Source organism: Marmota flaviventris, chromosome 18 (genome assembly GCF_047511675.1).
Source record: "Marmota flaviventris isolate mMarFla1 chromosome 18, mMarFla1.hap1, whole genome shotgun sequence".
NCBI classification, from domain to species: Eukaryota; Metazoa; Chordata; class Mammalia; order Rodentia; family Sciuridae; genus Marmota; species Marmota flaviventris.
This window is the reverse complement of record NC_092515.1, coordinates 50,251,646-50,266,715: the sequence shown is the minus strand read 5'-3', so window position 1 is coordinate 50,266,715 and position 15,070 is coordinate 50,251,646. Positions and strand designations below refer to the sequence as shown.

Here is a 15,070-nt window from a genome sequence, read left to right as displayed (position 1 = left end):
GGTTGGCAGGAGTGCTGGGGCTGAGTTGCTGATGTGGTTGAGGCTCAGAAGCACCTCTGCGGGCCAGTGCTCAGGGCGAGCCCCTTGGTGCCTGGCTACTGTGCTGTAGGTTCCAATCTCCCACTCCTTTCAAGATTTGAATTTCCTCAAGTTAAAATATAAGTCAATTTTGTGTACGAGTTTGGAAGCCCAGCTTTGCCAGCCAGCATAGGTACCACCCCTACTTTGTTCTCCATATCTCCAGTTGCCTTTATTGGTAATGACTTTTCAGGGCTCTGTGGTGAAGAGAGGCTTACTGCTGCTTGTCTGGGAAGGCTTCTGATCTCGGCCCTAGATTGAAGGGCTGGGAGAAGTGTGTCTGTTTATTCTGCAGGGAGAAGTTGGCTGGGATGAAATCTTTAAATATGGATTAAGGCTCAGGATGCAATGAAATAGGGAAAAGATTGGGGTTCCAGTTGGTAGTTTTATCACTAACAAGCTGTGACCTTTTTTTTTTTTTTGGTACCAGAGATTAAACCCAGGATGCTTAAGCTCTGGGCCACATCCCAGCCCCTCCCCTCCTTTATTTATTTATTTATTTTTAAAAATTTTGAGACAGGGTCTCACCAAGTTGCTTAGAGCCTTGCTAAGTTGCTGAGGCTGCTGTGAATTTGTGATCCTCCTGCCTCAGCCTCCTGAATCACTGGGATTACAGGCATGTGCCACTGTGCCCAGCCACTCAGCTTCTTATCTAAAGTCCCTTAAGAAAAATTAGGCCAGAGAGGTTATGAAAACTATATGTCCTATCCAACCTAGTTTAAAAGTAAGGAATCCCTGGCAAAGGACATTTGGTGTCCCCAGATGAGTGGGGGAGGTATCTGCTCCCCCAGCAGCTCTGTTTTAGTGTTGGAACTGCCCAAGACTCTGTCTGGACCTACATCTCTAAGGTTTTCTTATAATTTTAGGCCCTTTTCATTTCACCCATCCTTTCAGCTATACCCCTGGTTCTCACTGGCTTCCTCAGATGATAATGATGCTTTCTCTAGAGGACAGAGCATTTCTATGACAATGTCTGTTCTCTGAAGTGGGCTCCTGAATCTAGCTTCAGGCCTCAGACTTGCTGGAGTGAGGGAACCAAGAACCGTGGTCTGGACAGTTTTTACAAGAGACCCCGGCCCCGGGCTCAGTCATGTGCCAGACAAAGTCATCTACTAGACAAAGTAGATGGGTACTGTGGACACTAGAGGTGTCAGTCATTAAAAGTCTGAGGCTGAGATGAGGGCTCCTGGGACCCCAGAGCTGACTTGACAGGTCTTTTCTGCAGCAGATTCCCAACATGGTCCTCAGTTGGGCTGCATGGAAAAGGTTCAAAAGGCACGTTAATTTGTGGCGGATGGCGGTTCAGGCAGCTTCCCCTTCTCAGGGAGGAAGGTGGAACTTTAGTCAGGAAGGAGGTGGGCTGGGGGCTGATGTTTGCTCTGGGTTCCTTTAGCTAAGGAGACCCATACTCCTGTGGGGAGAGGAGATCTGCTTCTAGCAGGATTCTGTTGTCACTGGTTTTCAAAAATGGAGTGCTGTCCTCACCCTGGAGGCCTGCGGTGCTTATTTTATTTATAATCTCTTGGCTAAGTCCTAGCTTTGTCAGCATGTCTTTGCCATGACACGCGACTAAATCGGTCAGGGTCACTCCCGGTGAATTGGGCCGGCCAACAAATCACACAGATACAGAAATACCTTTTTCTTGGGGTTCCCTGACAGCTCCTCTGCCTCAGCTCCCACAAGAGGCCAGCAAGAGAGAGAGAGAAAAAAAAATAAAGAGAGCATGTCCCCAAACCCTATTTTTTTGGGGGGAAGACACTCGAGAAAGTTCCACCCAAATGAGGCAAGGGATTGGGTTTCAGGGGTGCATAGCCTAGTCCCATTGAGTGACGCCCACTCCCAGAGCTGTAATTCCTGGCTGATGGAAGGTGAGGTCCACCTGCTTTCACGCTGCAGCAGAGCCAGTTCCAACCTTAATTGCTCAAGGCTAAGGGTGTGAGCTCAGCTCCTATTCATGGTGGCCCTCGACATGTCTTTATTTTTTCCTTTCTAATTTTTATTGTAAAGTATACAAATCAAAATCTGCCATCTTTTTTTGTAAGTTTTTTTTTTTTAAGAGAGAGAGAATTTCAATATTTATTTTTCAGTTTTCGGCGGACACAACATCTTTGTTTGTATGTGGTGCTGAGGATTGAACCCGGGCTGCTACCACTTGAGCCACATCCCCAGCCCCAAAATTTGTCATCTTAACCTTTTTTTTTGTGGTGCTGGGGATTGAACCCAGGGCCTTGTGCATGTGAGGCAAGCACTCCACCAACTGAGCTGTACCCCAGCCCATCTTAACCATTTTTAAGTGTACAATTCGGTGACCTTAAATATATTCACAATGGTTTATAGCCATAGCCACTCATCCATCTTCAGAAGTTTTTTTTTTTTTTTCTTTTCCCTCTCTCTCTCCAAGTGTAAAAGAATAGGATTTATTCAAGTGAGAAGAAAAGAAACTGAGTTCTTGCAGGGCGAGAGGGGACTCAATAGGGGTTGCCCAGGTCTTCTCATCTTGTAAAACTGAAACTCTGTACTCATTAAATGTTAACTCCTCGTTTTCTTCTCCCCGGCCCCTGGAAACCACAATTCTTTGTGTCTCTGACTGTGACTACTCTAAGTACCTCACAGAAGTGGACTCATACAGTATTTTTCCTTTCGTGACTTTCACTTACAAAATGTCCTCAAGGTCTGTCCATGTTACAGCATATGCCAGAATTTCCTTCCTTCTTAAGGTTGAATAACATCTACTATATGTATCTACCACATTTTGCTTCTCCATTCATCTGTCCACAGATGCCTGGGTTGCTTCCATGTTTTAGTGATTGTGGATAATGCTGCTGTGAACATGTTATTAGGTCATATGGTAATCTATTCTCAGTTTTTTTTGGTGTGTGTGTGTGTGTGTGCGGTGTTGGGAATTAAACAAGGGCCTTATGCATGTACTACCACTGAGCCACATCCCAGTCCATCTTTTTTTAAAAATTTTATTTTATTTTAATCTTTTGTTGTTGTTGTTTACTTATTTATTTTTTTATGTGGTGATGGGGTTGAACCCAGGGCCACATACATGCTAGGCAAGTGCTTTACCACTGAGCTATCTCCCCAGCCTGAATTAATTTCTTTTTAATATTAGAAGTTCAAATTCCTTTTTGGGAACTCATTTCTTTGCTTTATTTCTTAAAGTGTTATAGGTAGGCAACACTCAGCTCCCCGGCCTTCCTTCTATCTATAGAGAAACTGCATTTCTCTGAACCCATCCCCTCTACCCACTCAGGTCTTCTGCCCAGCTGGGCTTTCACAGCCTGATGGCTGGGTGACATATCAATATTCTTCTACCTCTGTGCTCCCCAAAACACACAGCGTGCTTTGTTTGGTATAGTTAACCCTCAAGAAGTGAGTCAACTTTGGGAATAAATGCAATATTTATAGAATGTAAAGATTGGAATTTTGGTCAATGTATCTGAAGCCTCGTGGAAAATTATAGAGATAAAATGCCTTTTTAGTAGACTAAATTTGGGATTTTAGTGACATTGAGCTTTTGTTTGAATAACTGGGCCATGCCTAGGACCAGGAAGCAATTTCATCAATACCATATTTTTCAGTCTTAGTTTTCTCTAGAAAATAAACCCTTATTCTAATCCAATTGGAGGGAAATAATCAAAAGAGCATAAACAGAGAACAACCAGAGAGGCTCATCCCTTACCTCACATGGCACTTCCAAGAACTTGCCCTTCCCACTGGCAGGAGCATCCATGAAACAAATCACTATTAGCAGTGGATTTTCTTGGCCTTTATTTGGCCAGGGAAGTGTGGGGTGCTAAGGAACCTAACTTGCAGGCTGCTACCCACTTCCTGGTCTGGGGGCCACATGTGGCTAAGATGACGCCTGGCGGTCAGCCAGAAGGCGGTGCTGTGGATTGTGATGAAAAATGGGACCACCTCTAGGATAGGCCCAGGACTCTTCTCGTGGACAGTTCATGCTTTCCCTTACAGCCCATGGAATGGGCGCACGTGAGCCCTTCCTGCCCCACCGCCCTTTGTTCTGGTTGGCTTCTGTACTCTATATTAGCTGTGTGTACTTCCTCAATAAACGAGATCCTGCCTTGACTGGTCTCCCTGAGGCTTCTGATTGTCCTGGGTGTGGGCGGTCAGTCGGCCCTTTCCTTTCTTGGCTCGTCCTGGCCGGGGCATGCTCTCCCTCTCTCTCTTGCAGGTCGGGTTGGAACGAGGACTAAAAACCCCGACAGGGAAGGAGTCAAGAATATTGAAAATCATCACCAACCAGTGGGTTTCTTTCTTCACTTTCCCTGACCCTCAGAAATGCAAGCTCTTTCATTTCTTTCTCTTACTTTATCCTAGTAGCTATTTGTCTGCGTTACCTCTAGACTAGAAATATACATTCTAGACACGTACTCAGTTTAACAAAATCCACAATAAAATACTTTAGCTGTCCTTGGAGTTTGTGATAATGGAATTTTACTTGTATTGAGGTGGCTAGGGAGAAAAATAAAATTGTTAAATGGAGGAATGTAATATGGTGGCTTCCAGGGAGGAAGCAGATGGCTTGCTCTTTCTCCCTGACTTGGAAAATTCATCACTTCTTTCTCTTTACTTTCTTTTGGGTCTCAGGATTACTTTCCTTTTCGGAAAAAAAGTCTTTTTTTTTTTTTTCCTATATAAAATTCTAGACAGAGGGGCTGGGATTGTGGCTCAGAGGTAGAGTGCTTGCCTAGCATGTGTGAGGCACTGGGTTTGATCCTCAGCACCACATAAATATAAAAATAAAGACATTGTGTCCACCTGTAACTAAAAAATAAATATTTAAAAAAAGTAAAATTCCAGACAGAGAGAGAAAGAAAAAACAAGAGCTAATTCAGCTCTTGTTGACTTAAAGATTAGTCCAGGCAATCTGAAAGCTTGCTTTGGGAATGGTAGCTCCCTTACATAAGTGAAAGAGACCAGTCTCCTTTAGGATCCAGAGAAAACAGGATGAGCATGTTGCCAAGACGCCAAGCACTCACCCAGGCTGCTGTGCACATGTCTTTATTTCAGAATTTGGTCCTGGAGGTGGAAGTATGGTTCCTAGGCTTACTCCACTGCAGGAAAGTGGACAAAACTCAACAAAATGTTAGCATCTTGCAAAATAAGCCAGGGCCTTAATATATTTCTGTAAGAGCTAATCCAGGCCAAAAGAGAGGGTTGGGAACTCACTATCTTCTGCAAACATGCGTGGAAATGATGCTCAGGGCAAGGTGCTGATTTTAGCAATATGAGGAACCTGAGGAACAGGGAGGAAAAGGACAGTTTGATTTGAGAAGAAACCAATGAGGTGATTCCTCAAGGACTGACTGGCCTCAGGGTCTGGCAGCTCTGTTGGTGGTGCCTTCTTCCCTCTGGGGCCACATGGAGTTTTTGAGACGGTAGGGCTGAGTAGGGAACTGGGGCACTCTGGGGGATTTCCATTTGCATGACTGGAGGAAGGCACCTATTCTCCCTTCCCTCACACTCCCCCAAAGGAACCGAGTCAGGAAAGGGGAGGGGCCTAGTATGTGATGTACTTGGATATCATCAAAATTCTTAGGTCAGAATGAGTCTTAATTTGCCTCTTCCATCATCAGAAGTGGAGACCATTATCACCGGTTCAGGTTAACTAAGCAAATGAACCGAGGTCTTGAGGAACCTGTCTTCTTCTCCCTATGTGAATTCCCATCTGATGATCTTTGAAAAAATAACATCACACTGTTGTTGTTTTGGCACATGGGACTAAGAAAGACGACCTAACACAGTAGCAAGAGACAAATGGCAGATGTACCTGGGCAGTGAGGCATCCCAATGATCTTGGTGATGTCCACTTTTGGGCCCATTAGGCCACACATTTTCCCTCGCTGTGTGGGCTCCAGTTTGCTGGGGCCTAGGGCTTTGGTGCACATCTTTGAGTTCCCGGCCAATATCTTCTCCTCTATCTCATTCTTCAGCTTCTTGTTTTCCTGCTGCAGATGGACCATCACATTGTGCAGGTGGCTGTGAAAAGGAGAGGGAGGGGCACGTGGGTATTTGGTCTGCGTGACTTGCTTGGTTCCTTGCTGGAAAGAACTGATAAGGGTGTCACAGGAAGGAAGGCACGAAGGCACAGTGTCTCTCAGAGCTGGGTTCTAAGTACACACTCTGGAAATGGAGGCCTGTGTGTGTCCCTTGGAAGACATCCAGGTCTGGGGTTGGGGAGGACGACCCTGAACTAGGACTCCTGACTCCCTCTCTTAGCTGTGGATCCTTTGCCTTTTCTGTTCAACGGGGAAAATCAACTCTGACCTGCCTATTGGGTTCATGGAAAGATCCAGTTGGACAAATGGTAGAAATCTGAAGAGCCAGAAGGCTCTTCTGAACAATTATGATCACATGTCCTTGGGTTCTCATGACTGTGCCTGGGCAACACTCACACAGTACAATGCCAAAGCCCCAGTTTTCTCAGCCTCCCTTTGCTTAAGAACAGGGAGCACAGGGACTTGCGGTCCTGTTGAGAATTTAGACAAATTCCTTACTTCCATTTCACAGAGGAGGAAGTGGAGGCTGTGAGGTAGGTGAAGGGAAAATAATTTAGCCTATTTCTCATGGATCAAAAAATGGCAGCTATTATCAATAGTTGCATTTCTCTGAATTAATGTTGAGGACAGTGGATCACAATGGGTTCTGAAACAGGACTTCTGGAGTTGGAATTCTGGTTCTGCCACTTGTTGGCAGAGGCAAGTGACTGAGCCTTTCAGTTCCTCTCTTTGCTCATCTGTAAATGGTGCAATTCCTACAGATAGTCCCTGACTTGTGATGGTTTGACTTACAATTTTCTTTTCTTCACAAAGGTGTCAAAACCATACACATTCAAGTAGAAATCCTACTTAGAACTGGGCGTTTGGATCTTTTTCTGGGCTGGCGATATGCAATACAATGCTTCCTTCAGATGCTGGCCAAAGCCGCACATTACAGCTCCCAGGCAGCCACATGATCATGAGGGGAGGCAAATGAAGCTCTGCTGGGTACTGCGCTGTCGTGTCTGGTAGGTTGGGGGCACTGGATGCATTTTTGACTTATTAATATTTTAACTTCAAATGGGTTTATTCAGACATAACTCCATCTCGAGCTAGGAGCAGCTGCATGATGAATTCATGGGGTTGTAGGAAAATGAACACATGCAGCACTTAGAACAGTGCATTGAACGTGCAGAACAAGAAATATTAGTTGAGCTAGTAAAATTATTATTATTATTTTTTTCAAATAGGATCAGGCAAATTCTTGACTCCTTTGTGAAATAAGACTTTGGCAACTTGACACTATCTAAGAAAAGCCTGAAGTTATTGGCTAGTTTTCAGATTCGGACAACTTTTGTAAAATCCCCTCAGGAATGTTTTTGTCCAGTAAAGAATGTCCTGGTACTTTCTAGAGGAAACTGAATAGTGAATCCTCAGCCTCTTCTCTGGGCCTGTGCTCCACCCTCTTGCTCTCCACAAGTCTTAAGCCACCTCTTTCTGTTGCTCCCCACTCCCTGAGGCTGGATGACAAATGCCACTGCCTTTGTCCCCTGGCTCACTCCCACTCTCCCTGGTGCCCTATAGCCAGGCCAGCATCCCTGATGCCTTCAACATTCCATACAGCCAGTCCAAGTCCTGGCCTTTTGGGTCCTTGAATTATGTGGTCTTGTCCTTCAGCTCAACTCCCGCCCCTCGCCTAAAATCAAAGCCAAGGACAGAGCTTTGTGACTTGGAGCCATGAATGGGTTCCAGGAATGCTGCAGCCCAGTGCCCTCCAATCTTGGGGTAGGGTTTGGGGCAGCTGCTGCTCAGTCAACTCTGGGCAAAGCAGGCTCATCCCGGGCCCTCCCAGCATGCCTGGCAAAAGCTCAGGGAGCAGTGTCTAGGGCTTGTCCTCGCCTGTCACTTTACCACTGCCCAAACCTCAGTTTTAGACGTTCACCCCTTCACCTCTCAGCTTGACTTCTTATACTCACTCTCAGCAGACCTACTTTGACCTGAAGGTGAAGCAAGACCACAGGGGAGAGTGGAGCCCCAGGTACAAGGGACCTACGTCCCCAATGGCCAGGAGGAAGAGAGGATCCCCCAACTGGGGCCGTGCACCTCAGACCATCCCACGAAGATCTGTCTGTCTGGACTCCTCCAGGGGGATCTCTTTACATCAGCTTGGCGCCACCCTCACTAGTGCAGCCGCCTTTCAATTCCCATTCCCTTCTCAGCGTTCTCGCCTTGGAGAATCACAGAGGCCAGAGAGGAAGGAGCACGTAGATTATGAAACCTCTGGTGAGAGGATGAAGACCTGTGAGGCCCAGTGATGTGCCCAGTGTCACAGAGATGCAGGTTCCGGACTCAAGGGGCCTTCCAAAGTACCAGCCTTTCCTTATCCACATAAAATGATAAGGCCAGCCCTTCTCATAAGGTCCCAGGGAGCAGCCAGGGTGGTGTGGGTGGCTTACTCCTTTTCACCAGTCAGCTTGGCGATGTATTTGACCTGCTCACGGAGCTTGTTTCCTAGTTTCTCGTTGGCGATCCTGTAATAAAATCCACAATGGGAAAGAGTGGCTAGTTCCCCAGCCTCCTGTGAGCAAGGGCACAGGCTGGCTGGGTGGGGCACTGGGTTCTCTCAGCAAGGCTTCTACTGGATCCCAGAGCCCCATGCATCATCCTGTCCCCAGAGCTAGAGTCTTCCTAGCACCTGGCAACTAAGAGGACTCTCTGTACTTAAGTGCTGTGCAGAGTCACTATGATCCCCAGGGGCGGTCAAAGGAGTGAGTTTAAGGGATCCAGGTGAAGCCAGATACCAAGTGGGAAGAGAAAATTTGAGCATCCCTTCAATCTTGACTCTGCCCTATCCCTAAATCAACAGAACTTTCCTAACTTTCTCTAAGAGCTGGGCCCCCTCCATCTTATTCCCAACCCTTGGGTGTGAGCTGAGACTCCATCAGTTTCTAGTGACAGTGGGGTGTGTGTGTGACTAATTATTGGCACGTTAGGTGCTTCCTCAGCTCAGCCTCGGCCCTGGGACCTGCCTCACTTTTCTCTTTCTTACTTACTTCTGCTCTTTTGCCCACTGTTCCATGTTGCACATAATCTGGTCGTTCTCTCGGTGGAGCCTACATGGGTCTTTGGGCACAGACCGCTGGGACAGGCAGCAGGGCTTTCATACAAGAAGAAAATGAGACAGTAAGAGATGGGATCAGGACCCAAACACTTCCTTTTCCCCGAGCCAGGTCCCTTCTCTCTTCCTGGGAGAAGAAAAATCAAATCTGCTGTCTAACCAGAGACCAGAGTTGCCACACCAGGACATTCACCTCCAGCTGCATTCTGCACAGAGGTGACACCTCGGAGGAGGTACCATTTAGGGTGCTCATTTACAGCAGAGACCGTACATCTGTACACTTACAGTAATGGTTTTCAGGCCAAAGGCATTGAAGTGACCTGTTCTAAAAAAGCAGTATATTTTAACAGATAGGGAAAAACATCTGGAGGAAGAGATGGCTTCTTTCTAATTTTAACAAAGGCTTTGTAGCCACCTCAGAATGTCTTGAGGTCTCCTGCCGTGACCTTCACTGCTCAGGGAGTTGGGCACGGGGCATGTTCAGTTAGCCAATTCTACGGGTTGGGCCACGAGGCTGTCTAGGATGTATTCTGGAAGGGGACTTCCCAGGAGGTTGTCCGAGTCAGGGGATGACCTTTCTGATGTTCCTGAGTCGGGAATGGGGTCTTTGTTCTGGTCCATACCTCCCTAGCAATGGAGCCACCAACATAGGTGGTGGCCCTGGAGGACCCAGCCCTTGCTTCGGGCTGAATGGAGGTAAGTGGGGTTTTTTCTTTTCTCCCAGCACCCCCACCTCACCGAGGGCTGCCTTGTTGGGGTGGACTGAGAGGAAGTGGCAGAAGCCGGGAGTGCCCACCTCCTTATCATCTGCGAGGAGGTTCTCCTTCAGCGTGGTCATCTCCTCCTGGAACTCCCTGAGCTGCATCTCTTTAGCTGCCAGCATCTTGAGGTCGTTCTGGTGCTGTTTCTGCCACTGCAGCACCTGGTTGCTCATCTCCTCTAGCTTCTTGTCGAAGGCATGCACCTACTCAGGAATGCAAAGTGAGGAGGGGGACCCCAGAGGACCCAAAGACGGGCAGAGGGTGCCTTTCCAGCCTTGAAAGACTTGTTGGGGTATTTTATTTCCAGCGGCCAGCAGAGGGCACCCCTGCTCTGATCTTTGCCGCCTCTGCCTAGAGTTCCAGGAGCCAAGAAAATAGAGGGAACCCATTAGCCAAAGGGCATGCTTCGCGCTAAAGAATTCTGGATGCCAACTGTGACCTTGTGGACTCCTAACGGGAGGCGGCTTGAGCGCCAGGCTTCTCCTCACCTCTAGCTCGCTCTGCTGGTGGAAGCCCTGCAGTTTTTTTAATTCCACATTGAGCTTTTTCATCCTGTCCTCATAAGCGACGATTTCGTCCTCCAGGTGAGCTTTCTTGTCTTGGGCCTGTAACAAGCTTCGCTGCAGGTTCTTTGTCTCGGAGGTCACTTGATTGAGCTTCCGGTAAAGACAAAGGGATGAGAGTGGCCATCAGGACCCTCTGGCCCTCTCTGCTGAGTCCTGAATGGAAAAGGGTTCCAGTCCCTCCCTGTCCTCTGCCCAGGGTGGTGCAGATGGGTCCCTTACCTAGTGTTCCAGAGAGGGGTGGGAAGTGACTCTGGTTGGTGTTCTGAAGCCCTCTCCTCAGCCCTCCATCCCACCCCCCATTTCTTTCTTTTTTTTTTTTGGGGGGGGGGTACCAGGGATTGAACTCAGGGGCCCTTGACCACTGAGCCACATCCCCAGCCCTATTTTGTATTTTATTTAGAGACAGGGTCTCACTGAGTGGCTTAGCGCCTCGCTAAATTGCTGAGGCTGCCTTTGCCTCATTTCTCCTCTTCCCAGTCTTTTGGCTGGATCTGTAGGCAAGCTTAGCACAGGGATGAGCACCCATTTCCCTGACAATCCTGGCTTTGGGAAAACCTTGCCCCAAGTCATCCCTGAGGAGAAAGACTTGTTAGACTTGGCCTCCATCTTTTCCTCTCCCCTCAAAATAAAAGACACACTGAGAGGAAGCAGTCCTTCTCTGGACAGAGAGCCTGACCCAGGCCAGGGTTTGCGATGCCCTGAGGAGAGCCAGTTGTGCAGGAAACTGGGGATGGGAAGGTGTGGCCTCACCTTCTCCAGGGCTTGCGTCAGGTCATCCTGGCAGGTGGTTGACTTCCGGCATAAGTTATCGTAGATTTCTTTAGCCACCATGGTCTGCATGCAGTGCTTCTCCTTCTGCAACGCCTTGTCCAGCTGGGCTTGCAGATTCGCTATGGCATCCTTGTGTTGGGCCATCTGTAGGGAGTGAGAGCATCACGGTCAGGTTCCAGCTCCTAGAGGCGCCCTCTCTGACCATAGGAAAGGGACAGGGGCTGGGCTCTTCTCTCTGCAGTAACCTGCAGAACAGTCTGTGTTAAGGTTCAAAGGCAGAGGTGTCTCTCCAGGCTCTTCTGCACCCCTCCCCCCACATTTCCTCCTTTGAGTCAGTATGCCCTCCAAGTGCCGGAAGTACCAGGGTGTGACATGCCAAATATGCAAAAAGTCCCTTTCCCAGATTCTGCAGCCTTTGATAAACACCTAGAATCCAATTCTAGGTTAGTCTTTTTTTTTTTTAATGATATTGGGGATTGAACCCAGGGGTACTTTTAACCAATACTTTTTTATATTTTAGAGATAGGGTCTTGCTGAATTAGTGCTCAGGGCCTCACTAAGTTGCTGAGGCTGGCTTTGAATTTGCAATCATCCTGCCTCAGCCTCTTGAGCTGCTGGAATGAAGTTTTTCAGATGGAATTTTGAGTATCATCAACTCTAGGAATCAGCGAGATGAAGAACATTATATTGGACTTCTAATTCTATGTTTTACATGTCCTGGTGGTGAAACTGTTCCTAAAGATAAAATAATTTGGTTTTCTAGAAACTGAAGCACATTTTTTTTTTTCTGGAGTTTTCCAAAAAAATGTGGAGTCAGCTGGGTCTCCCCAGTAACCTAGAGAAGTCATTAGGGAAAGACAGTTCAGAGTGTTTGATAAGTGGTGGCTGAACTGAGAAATGTCACAATGAAGGTGAGATAGCAGAAAGAAGGGTGGTCAAAAAAATCATAGTGATGCTAGAAGCCACAATGGAAGCTTTGGTAACATGAGTGATTTAGCTTAGAAAAAGATGCTAAAAACTGACATGTAAATTATAGAATCAAGGAGTTCTAATGAAAGTTCTAATACAAGACCTACATTCTCTCCTGCCAAAGGCAGGCTATATATAGGTATAAATGGCTTTAGAGGTGCATTACTTTAAGTCATCCCCAAATCTTTTTTTTCTTAGTTATTCCATCAGCAAGTCTGGTCGGTCTTGCCACTAAGTTCCTCACGGACACCACTCTAGCCTGGACAGGAATAGCTCCCTAACTCTGGCCTCCTTTGTTCCATACCAACTCCTTTCCAATCCATGATTGTGTGCCTGACTTCTGTTCTTTGGTATTCTAGTACACCTGTATCCTAAGATGGTCACAAATACACAGAAACATACTCTTTCTTGCTTCATCTCCAGTAACTGTTCAATGTTTGAAGTTTGTACACACACACACACACACACACATATTTTTTGGGACATAAGACCTTCATTTATTTATTTTTATATGGTACTGAGAGTTAAACCCAGTGCCTCACACGTTCTAAGCAAGCACTATACCACTGAGCCACAACCCCAGGCCTAGAGTTATATTTTGAAAACTGAAATCAGATTGAATCATCTATCTTATCCCTTTGAGGAAATATTATCAGATTAAGACCTATATGAGGGGCTGGGGATGTGGCTCAAGTGGTAGCATGCTTGCCTAGCATGCGCAGGGCGCTGGGTTCAATCCTCAGCACCACATAAAAATAAAATAAAGATGCTGTGTCCACCGAAAACTAAAAAATAAATATTAAAAACTCTCTCTCTCTCACTCTCTCTCTTAAAAAAGAAAAAAGACCTATATGAACATAAAACCCCAAATTTCTTGACAAAAGCTATAATATCTGCCCCTGTCTAATTTTCTAATCTGATCATATACCAGTATTTCCCTTGATCAATACACTTCAGTAATACTGGCCTTATTTCACCAAGAGTGTCCCAAGTGCCAAGTGTGTATTAAAGTGATACATGACACACATTCAGGATTTATACTAGAAATGCAAGGAGGGGACCAAATTAGGATCAGTTAATTAATTCACCAGACTTGAAAAGAAAGATATGATCATCTTTTTGGCTTTAAAAAAAGGACTTAAGAAAATTCTACATCTACTGCTAAAAACTTTTAGTAACTAAAGAATCAAAGAAACTTGATAAAGGATAGCAATAAGAAACCTACAAAGGTATTATACTAAAACAAGTGCATTCCTTTAAAGTTAAGAAAGAAAAAGATGCCTGCTAACAGGGTTGCTGTTGACCATCATATGGAAGGTTCTGTCCAGTGCAAGAAAAATCAATATACATATTAAAAGAAATATTTATAAAACTGTTGTTTGCAAATGACATCATTATCTACTTAGAAAAATTCATGAGAATTAAGTGAAAAACTATTACAAATTGTAAGTGAGCTTAATAAGATGTCCAAATTCAGAATCAATGTATAAAAGTGAAAGGAAAAAAAAAAGCATATTTGGGCAAGAACTCAATTGTATTTTGCAAAATGGATCCATTTGTAGAAAAAGCTGGTGATGGTTGTTTTTGGCTTTCTTCTGAGATAAAAATGAATAATTGCCACTTCTGTCTACACTTGGTCCATGTCAAATTTATTTCTTATTTGTGTGGGTCTTTTGAAGAGATTACTACTGTCTCTAACTCTAATTTTTGGATTAATAATTTGGCCTGCAATTTTCATTCAGAAACTAGCATGCTTCCTTCTGTTGTACTCTAGGCTGGGCTTGGACTCCGTATTATGTACTTCTGGAAAAAGCTATGCTGTAACTATACCTTAAAAAAGGGATTTAACTTCTCTTCCTAAGTTATCTAATCAGAAATGCCTGTGCATCTGCTGATTTCTGGCAAAGCTGGGTCTCCAAAAAAGAAATCATCGTTTTAGAACTGCTTATGGCATTAAGTATAAATAGGTCATTCCAGTTTTTGATAAAATGAAATCCCCAAATTTTATTGTGTCACATAGAAAATTAGTGACAGTACTATAATTGAAGTAGATCCTAAGACAAGAATTTGAAAGCAGACAATTTATTTGAGAGGCAATACCACCAGTAGAGAAATGGGTAGGCGATAAAGGAAAAAAAAAAAAAAAAAGAAACTAAAAACTAAAAAAAGGAAACTATACTATACAGTCTCTATTAGTTAACAGGTTTTTTTTTTTTAAAGAGAGAGAGTGTGTGTGTGGGAGAGAGAGAGAGAGAGAGACAGAGAGAGAGAGAGAATTTTTTTAATATTTATTTTTTAGTTTTCGGTGGACACAACATCTTTGGTTTTTTTTGTATGTGGTGCTGAGGATCGAACCTGGGCCGCATGCATGCCAGGTGAGTGCGCTACCGCTTGAGCCACATCCCCAGCCCAGTTAACAGGTTTTTGTTGTGCCAATTTTAGGGGAAATGTTGAGGCTGGGAAACTACTATATGTATAGCCTCGTGACAGGATGAATCATCTATAGATTTCCAGAGGATAGTTTTCCTATATTAAAGTGACTTCACTTCTGGTCACATCAAAGTTGTTCAGTTTTATTTAGATGATGTGTAGGTAGACTATTTGGATACAAATCCAAAGACATGTTTTGTAATTCAGAGAAATAAATGTTGATTGTGTAAACTGTCCTACCAAGAAAAGGTGAATGAACTTTCCTATTAACAGTAATAAATTATATAATGTAGCGGAAAAATACACTACGTCAAATACATTACAAGGATTCTATGATATATTGCCTTGTTTTCAGATGGGGAATTTTAATAT

General features: G+C 45.1%; 1 protein-coding gene across 1 annotated transcript in view; it reads right to left on the bottom strand.

Moving 5' to 3' along the window:
• Positions 1-5,136: 5,136 nt before the first annotated feature.
• The window catches only part of Pmfbp1 (polyamine modulated factor 1 binding protein 1), a 30,330-nt gene continuing 20,396 nt past the window's right edge, over positions 5,137-15,070 (bottom strand). Inside the window, exons 12-18 of the mRNA XM_027933271.2 lie at positions 11,279-11,443; positions 10,451-10,618; positions 9,998-10,165; positions 9,137-9,240; positions 8,540-8,614; positions 5,876-6,084; positions 5,137-5,341 (exon numbers count right to left, since the gene is read on the bottom strand). Coding sequence (XP_027789072.2) covers positions 5,325-5,341; positions 5,876-6,084; positions 8,540-8,614; positions 9,137-9,240; positions 9,998-10,165; positions 10,451-10,618; positions 11,279-11,443 — 906 coding nt within the window. The 3' untranslated portion in view covers positions 5,137-5,324. The remainder of the gene's footprint in view (positions 5,342-5,875; positions 6,085-8,539; positions 8,615-9,136; positions 9,241-9,997; positions 10,166-10,450; positions 10,619-11,278; positions 11,444-15,070) is intronic.